Source organism: Belonocnema kinseyi, chromosome 1 (genome assembly GCF_010883055.1).
Source record: "Belonocnema kinseyi isolate 2016_QV_RU_SX_M_011 chromosome 1, B_treatae_v1, whole genome shotgun sequence".
Lineage (NCBI taxonomy): Eukaryota > Metazoa > Arthropoda > Insecta > Hymenoptera > Cynipidae > Belonocnema > Belonocnema kinseyi.
This window is the reverse complement of record NC_046657.1, coordinates 129,590,530-129,599,150: the sequence shown is the minus strand read 5'-3', so window position 1 is coordinate 129,599,150 and position 8,621 is coordinate 129,590,530. Positions and strand designations below refer to the sequence as shown.

Sequence of the window (8,621 nt, the reverse complement as noted above, 5' to 3'; positions counted from 1 at the left end):
AAAAACGGCCAAGTCCATCTGGTACGAAGATATGCATTGAAATGGATGGCAATGATTTCATATACAACCAAAAAACGACATTAGTTTCATTTCAAAGTCTTGTAAGTGCCTACATTTTGTTGTGATTGCTTCAATTCTGCACATTACTGTGACAATATATAAATCATTGTGATTTTTAACATTGAATTTCTAGCCACAAATTCTTTTTGGCCAAGCTTGGTAGAGTCGAAGAGACTTTGTTTAATGCAGCGATTTTATGGACGTAACAAAAATAATTGGGAACTTAAATCTCATGTGAAAGCGCTAATGTTGCGAACTAGTGCAAGAAAGTCGAATTTTTGAAATCCATTTTAATTCATCCATAAAACTGGTTTTACAATTGACCTTCCAGATAAAATTAGGATACTCGTGGATTCAACCTGAAAAGTATTGTAGAGAAAGTCAATTTTTAATTTTAAGGACTGCTACTTGTGGATAATTTTAAGGCGCATATTTTTCCCCTTTAGAAAATATTTGTAGGTTTTGCAGTTTTTGAAGTAATTAATAAAAAGTAAATTTGTCCAAAACAAAAGATTTAAGCCTTTTTTCACTTTAACTTGTGCTAACTTAGTAAATTCTCAAAATTGATTAATTTTTATTAATAAATAAAAAAAATACACTTAGGTTTTTGAAACTATTTAAGGAAGAAAAACGTCTTTTTTTAGGTTGTGAAGATCATTGTTCTCAATCTTCAAACGCTTCGTTTCTCTAGCACATTTTAAGCAACAGAAAACTTTCAGTGAGAAGGCTATTGATTAAGATCTGAAAGAGTTTTCTAGAAAGTTTTAGGTCAATCGGATTAATGGATAAAAAATTATGGATATTTTAAATTTTGAAGCGTCGTTAATCCGATTGAGCTAAAACTTGTTAGAAGACTTTTTCAGATCATAATCAACAACTTTCACATTGGAAGTTTTCCGTTTCTTAAAATTCACTCGGTTAACGAAGAACCTAAAGATAATAATTTTATTACTTTTTTTCTTTCTTGAATAGTTTCAGAAGACTTAAAAATGTAATTTAGTATTGATAAAATTGATAAATTCTAAAAATTGACCATGTTAGCGCGAGTTGAAATAAAAAAAGATTGAAATTTTTTGTTTTCGACCAATCCGATTTTTATCAATTACTTCAAAAACTCCAAAATCTACACAAAAATTTCTAAAGAAAAAAAAGATGCACCTTAAAATTTTCTACAAGTATCAGTCATTAAAATTCATACGATTTTAAAAATTGTCATTCTGGGCAATGCTTCTCAGAGTGATTCCACGCGTATCCACTTTTTATCCGGAGAGGTTCAATTATTTTATGGAGTTTTACACATTTAGTGAATAATGAAAATAAATATTTATAAAAATAAGTTAAATGTAGATTTTTCATCATTTGTGATTAATTAATTTTGTAATCGCTTACCGCATTCAATTTTTTTATCTAGTTTGTCAACTTTTTCCATTTTTTCACCGCTGTACCGAAACTTTGATAGCTTCATGGGATACGAAAAGTTTGAACCGTGTTATTTCTTATTAATTCTTTATTAAATCCTCTTGGAAATAAAATTGTCATTTGAAAATAGCGCCAACTCAAGCCAATCAAAATTCATAAAAGTTCACCTAGATCCGGTACAGCAGCACCAATCAGAATTGGAGTATCGCGTTTCTCAACTCTTCCTCAACTCAGGATCTCTAAGCGGTCCTGAGAAGGTATGCTAATGCGCAGCTGAAAAGTAAGAACATTGCACATGCGCAAATTAGTGAATCATCTCAATATGCCAGTTATTTTTTACATGAAAACAAAATTGACATCCTTTGTATTTCAAAATTAGCAGTTGTATGACACTTTTTTAATCATAAACGTTTTGTGTCTTTTTAAGGCGAATGCCGTTTCGCTCAAACGATAGATTCTGCCTTTCACCGCATTCGCAACACCATTTTACGATCCACAGTTTACGAAATCAACACTGACTCTATCGTAGCGCTCTTTAATTCAAAGGTACGTACAAGAATCAAATTTCTTAATTATTTTCTATATGTCACTTTATCTCTTCAAACTAATATATTTCTGATTGGATGACATTTAAAGAAATGTTTATGGTACAGTAAATACCTCGATATGTATATTATCAATCTACTAAAAACGGTTAAAGAAGATTAGCATGTCTCAAGCGTTTTTAAGCATGCAAGATTCAATTTCTAACCTTCAAACCAATATTGCTTCGTAAAATCCAAAAAGTTACGAATATGTAACGAACTATAACGCTCCAATGACGTGCAGGTTACATAAATTATTATTATGTTTGTGGCCAATGAAATACATTGACATAGACACTAGTAATGTAGTTATGAACTTATCCTGTGCAAATACGCCTCCTATCGCAAATACGCCGTTTACTTTGTGTATCACATGCATCAGCTTGACTTTTCATTGCTACCGTTTATCCTTTGCTTCCTCGCTTGCTTTAATTTCATTCATTGCCTCGTTTTATTGTCATTTTAAAAATTCGTAACTTTTTTTAAGGAAATCTAGATTTTTCAGAATTCATTCTATCTCTTTAATTGTATTCAAAGCAGAGAACCATTAATTGAAATTGCATTAAATTTCCCTCGCTAGAACAGAAAAGTGTAACAAAGAGTTGCTATACTTTTTGGCTGCTTTAAGAAATATTGATAACTTATATAGTTTTTTAATTGGTGCGCTGCTGATAAAAAATGGTAAAAAGTTTAAACGCTAATCTAGTCGGGCCGGAAAGATTCATTTGGCTGCGATTGAAGATTACAGTAAATGCAAGTCATTATTTTAAGATTCAAACTCTGGACATCGGATCTTTCCGACCCGTGGAAACATTCTTATCAGGCTCTCATTTATATCTGTTCATACTTTTTAGAACGGATGATGTTTTGGTCTTGCGCTATTCCCATAAAAGTCAAAACTGCTAATATTAACGTTTATTTCTCCAAGACTTAGATTATTATCTCCTATTACTCTTTTTAACATTAAAGACATATTCCTTAAATTACAGGAAAACAGGAATTCCTTAAAAATCTTGAATCAAATTTTGCCAACCTTGTCTTGAAATTGGTCTAAGATGAGCAAGGATGATATGACCGGTTCATATAAATCACTTCTTGAAGCAGTTGAAAATGGCGAAGAAGAAAAAGTTGCGTCCATAATTGCGAAAGGGATTGATCTCAAGACGAAAGTAAATGGTACAACAGCCCTGCATCTTGCGGCTTCCAGTGGAAATCAGCAGATCGCAAACCTTCTCTGCACAAACGGTGCTGACATCAACGATACAGATTTCGAAGAAAACACTCCGCTGCATATCGCGGTTTCTAAAAACCATTCGGAGATCATCAGAACTCTTTTAAATCATAAAGCCATAGCGAGTGAGACAAACGAAAACGGATTAACACCTATCCAAATCGCTCTGGCAAATAACTATAAATTCACCGCCCTAATTCTTTTGAAACATATCACTTTACTTGAACTTTGTGCAACTCCTTCTTTCAAGTCAGAAATTCTAGACGAAATTTTCTCTATTTGTTTAAACACCGGCGATGTGGAAATTAATCAGAAAAATGCAAGCGAAGAAACACCGCTTCACTTTGCTGCTCTTCATGGTCGTGAGTATCAAGTGAAGGAACTTTTGAGATTGGGTGCGGATGTTAATGCAAAATCATTTTCTGGCGAAACACCCTTGCATTGGGCAATTGTTAAAAGACGCGTAAAAATTGTTGAAATTCTTGTAGATAATGGAGCTGTCGACTCTTTTACTTCTTTTGGTTCCACGCCATTACATTGTGCAGTGAATGCGGGAAACTGTAAGTTTTCTGGTGATAGTAGAGAGTCGTTTGAAGATTTTCTTAGCATAATCGAAATTCTGTTGAAGAAAGGAGCTGATGTGAGTGCTCGCGATTCTGAAGGCAAAACTGCACTTCATTATGCAGTTGCTATAAAAGATTTTCGGATAGAAATTATTAGATGTCTTCTTGATCATGGGGCGGATGTAAATGCGCTTAGTACAAATAATGCTACACCAATTTTCTACGCGGAGAATGAGAAGATTGTTTGGTGGCTACTAAACAGAGGAGCGAATGTCAATCATGAATGCAAAAAATCTTACACTTTACTTTATAAGGCGATTGTAATCGCAAACAACCCAGAAATGGTGGAAGTTCTTTTAGAATATGGATGTGATTTGAGTGTGAAAATAGAGAATTCGAAGAATGAAAATGTCATGGAAAGCTATGAAGAATGGGATCCTGAAATTCTTGAAGCTCTCCTGAATCGAATGGTCGATTTTACTTCTGTGATTGATGCACTTGTGCAAAATGGATACGACCATAACAATATGATTCCCATTATTGTGAAACGAAAAGCTGCGCGGGAAATTAGGATTCATGAAAAATGTTTAAAGGTAGTTGAGGCGAGGCAAAATCTTCTTGACAAATTTAGAAAGTGTGAGGAGGAGATTGCTAGGATGAGAGATGTGAAAATTCAGATTTTGGATTTAACTCTCTTTGATGTTTTAGTAATGCCGATTGACAAGATGACAAATTATGTGAATAGGGAAGAAATTCTGCAAGTGTGTAAGTCTGACGAAGTCGTCGGATATTTCCCATTGTATGGTGAGATGATTAAAAGACAGATTGAAAAGGCAAGGATTCGAAGATCTTTAATTGATTGGAGTGCTGAAGCTTTGAAAAAATTAATATTTACTATGCATGGGATAAAGTTTCCGGATGTTATTGTTCATGAAATTGTCCCGTTGTTAACTAGAATGGACTTGGTTCACTTGGCGCATGTTTTTGATAAAAAAAAGATGCACGGAGAATGCAAATTGTCTAATATTTGCAGCTAGTTTTATTTATCGGTTTTAATACCGATTTCAATTGTATATAAGTATATTTGTTCTGACCTAGAAGAATTTTAATAAATTGTACATATTTTTTTTTAAAAGACGTCTTATATTTTTATAATACCCACGATTCTTTTCGCTTGCACGTTAAACAATTTATAATTTATTGAGTGAAAAATTGAATATTCCAGCCGTGTAACATTTTAAGTTGAGCACTTTTTCTAAGTTTATATCAATTCTCGGTTGTTTTTTTTTTCAACTAGTCCGATTTATTGATACTAACGCCAATTTTGCTACGATTAAAAAGCAAAAAAAAATACGAGTAATAGAGTGTATATATATAGTGGAAAAATATAGAGATAGAAATAGTTTGAGGAAATTTTAGGAATAGAGAATAATTTAGGAAAATTGAGGAATTTTTCAGATATTTGATACTTTTTAAATGAATTTCCCGATTATTTAAATGAGTTAATTCAAAAGTAAACATAACCAGGGGTGGGCTTTCAATGCCCTCAAATCTAGTTGATCGGGTCTCTTCCTATCGAATGAAATTAGACGGAGATGTTTGATAGTTTTGAAAAAGAGCGACAACTACCTCTTTCTATCTTATGTGTCAGGAAGAGAGAGTTGACTGGATGATCGAGAAGTCAGCAGTCCTTGAATATCGAACATTGCCCCTCTCGGTCTGACACATCAGATAGAAAGAGATAGTTGCGGGTGATCATTTTAAAAACGATCGGACATCTCCGTGTGATTTCATGCGACGGGGAGAGAGCAGGTTCGATCAACTACGTGGCAAAAAACGGACTCATGTTTCAGCTCCATTTCTGTCAGGCAGAGAAACTAAGCAGCATCCATGTGTTAGTGCACGCGTAAATGCATATGCTGCTCTTTTGGGCGCCAGTATCAGAAATGGTATTGTATTATTTTAATAAATACGGTTGGCTGAAATATAATTAGGTAGCTTCCCTGGCGGACCGAAGAAACCGAATGGAGCCTCTACAAAGTACCCGTAAAGACCCCATTCAGTTCATTTTTTTAAAATAAATAAACAGCAAAATCAACTTTTAAATTGTTGAAATTCGGATTCTACGTTAAAATTTGCATTAGAAACTCACGGAGTAACCGCAATACCTTTTCTCGCAGCGTTAAAAACTTTGAAAAATAAAATACATGTCATTTATATGGGCCGAAGGCGCCTTCAAGTACCCCTTCTTTTAGTAGCAGGTAATAAGCGTTCCGTCGGTAACTTTAAGAATTTTGTCTGGATGCTAGCGCCACGCAGTGGAAACCACAGACAACAACGCTGCGATGCAAGTGAGAGATAATTTTATTTTTAAACTTCGGGCGCAACATACTACTGGAGCTACTATGGGTGCGCTTGAAGGGACCTTCAGCAGAAGTTAATGACATTTTTTTAAATTTTAACGTTGCAAAAAAAGTATTGCGATTACTCCGTGAGTTTCTAATAGAAAATTTAACATAGAATCCGAATTCTTAGACCCAATGGGGTCTTTATGGGTACGTTGTAGAGGCTCCTTTCGGTCCGCCAGGGTTTGTAAATCTTTATTATAAAATGGAGATGTTTCCGGTTTAAATCGTTTTAAAAACTACGAATTTTGCAACGTTTCGTGAACATTGAAGTTTAGTTCTCTAGGGCTAACCTATAGCAGTGAGTGAGAAGTAAGTACAACTAAGCCTTGAATAAGTGAACTGCAATGTTCACGAGAAGTCGGCAAGATTCGTAGTTTTGCACACGTCTGACCAGGGTTGTGCAGTGACGCGTCACTCGAGGTTTCTGACGTATTATGCGTAAAAAATATATTGTACGTAACAAAACGGTATAAAACGTAATAAAGACGGTTGACTCGGATAGAGCATAATATAACCTCATTTTTTTAAAATTATGCTTATGTGTACCGACTTACATTGTTGTAGTTTATCAGCACTTTGTTTGTTTATTTTTAAGATATTTGCAGTTCGGGTTGTTTGAAATTTTACCTGTGGTTTTTTAACCTTTCTTTAGCCATATTCGATAAAACGATATTACATCCCTGACATAACGCAACATTTTTACAATTTTTTTTTAAAGGAAGGATAATTCTTCCCAACATGGATTCCTCGGGTTGCCGCCTCTATTCATTGTCGAAGTTGTAGAATAATAATTTTTTTTCATTCACTTTAAATTGCATGCATGTATCATAATATCGCATATCGCTGCCGGTGCTATTTTAAAGTTATGGAACGAAATGTGATAATGTCGACACCATCTTGAAAACGTATATTACGTTTTGTAGAAAACTGATGACGTGGGCTTCATGTAATTTACCTAAGGTATATTACGTGCACAACCCTGCGTCTGATACCAGAAACACCTCCTTTTTATTATAATGAATCATCGTGAAAGTTATAAATCAATTTGTAAAGCTTTGTTTCCCGTTCTTTCAACTCATTGGCATTGCAATCCTACTGTACTGAGCAGTATGGCGGCAATGTATGTGGCCACTGCTCCCCGCAAACTAGTGATGGGACTGACAACGTTCTGACTTTCATTTACCGGTCATGTTTTGTAAAGGGGTAAATGCGGTAAAACTCAAAATATGAATAAATTACTAATTAAAAGTAATTAAATACTTTTTTTAATCTTTTTTGCACACAATCCGAAATAAAATACATGAATCATTCTAAGATAGGAAAAAAAGTGATTAGATAATAATGAAATACATGTTCGATGTGCAACATAACCAACAAATCTTAAGCCTTACGCGGCGAGATTTTGAAAACACGAATGGCTAAATTATAAAGAATTTAACGTGTAAATGAACAATTTGCAGAATAAAAGTTTTGTATTGAAAGTATAATGAAAAAAAGGCAAAAAATATTGCTTTTAATCGAGTTCGCAATATTTAATAGAAGAGTATTAAGGAATAAAAAAATTGAAGAATTTAAAGGAAGGAACAGCAATTTCTGTCATCTTATTTCATTTAAATAATTACTAATGGGCTATTTGAATATTTCCCATTACTTTTGAAAGAAATTGAACTTATTTAAACAATTATTTATTTCCAAATATTTTTTAAATAATCTATTTTCTGGATGAAATGTAATATTTGGTCATGACCAAGAGTATTTACATTTTTTAAAAACGTCATGTAATTATTTAAACAATTTATTATTTTTCTTTTTCAAAATTTATAACAATTAAGGCAGAAATGTTTACTTTTATCACAAATTGCGGTACCCTATTATATTTTTTAATAAATAATTGCAATTACTCTGGGAGATTTCGTCTAATGTTTAACAAATTTCTATTTGCTTATGGAATTATTATTTGCTCAATAAGTGTTTTCCGATTACCTTAAAAAATAATATAAAATGCAATACACTTAGTTATTTTCTTGACTCTATAACGTATAGAAAGAACACGTTACCCGTGTTTTAATTGTTAAAGCACTAACTTTTTAAAATCTTATTTTTTGAAATAAACATAGTTTTCAATGATTTCGAGTAGTAAATGCTGTAAAAAGGGGCATTTTATTGAACAAGCAATTTTTATTCGTTAACCATCCACACTCAATTTGAAGGAAATTTGGAAAAAAACAATTAATTTATAAACAATTGCATCAAGCTTTTCGCAGAATAAGTACTCCTCAAAATCATTCAGTATTAAGTTTAATAAATAAAATAACATTTTTTAAATGTTTTCTTTGCAAAAAATAATTGTTTAAAG

At 33.0% G+C, this 8,621-nt stretch overlaps 1 protein-coding gene across 1 annotated transcript in view; it reads left to right on the top strand.

Moving 5' to 3' along the window:
* LOC117168620 (putative ankyrin repeat protein RF_0381) overlaps positions 1-4,986 on the top strand; it is a 7,195-nt gene extending 2,209 nt beyond the window's left edge. Inside the window, exons 2-3 of the mRNA XM_033354322.1 lie at positions 1,907-2,025; positions 3,053-4,986. Coding sequence (XP_033210213.1) covers positions 3,119-4,894 — 1,776 coding nt within the window. The 5' untranslated portion in view covers positions 1,907-2,025; positions 3,053-3,118 and the 3' untranslated portion in view covers positions 4,895-4,986. The remainder of the gene's footprint in view (positions 1-1,906; positions 2,026-3,052) is intronic.
* Positions 4,987-8,621: the final 3,635 nt, after the last annotated feature.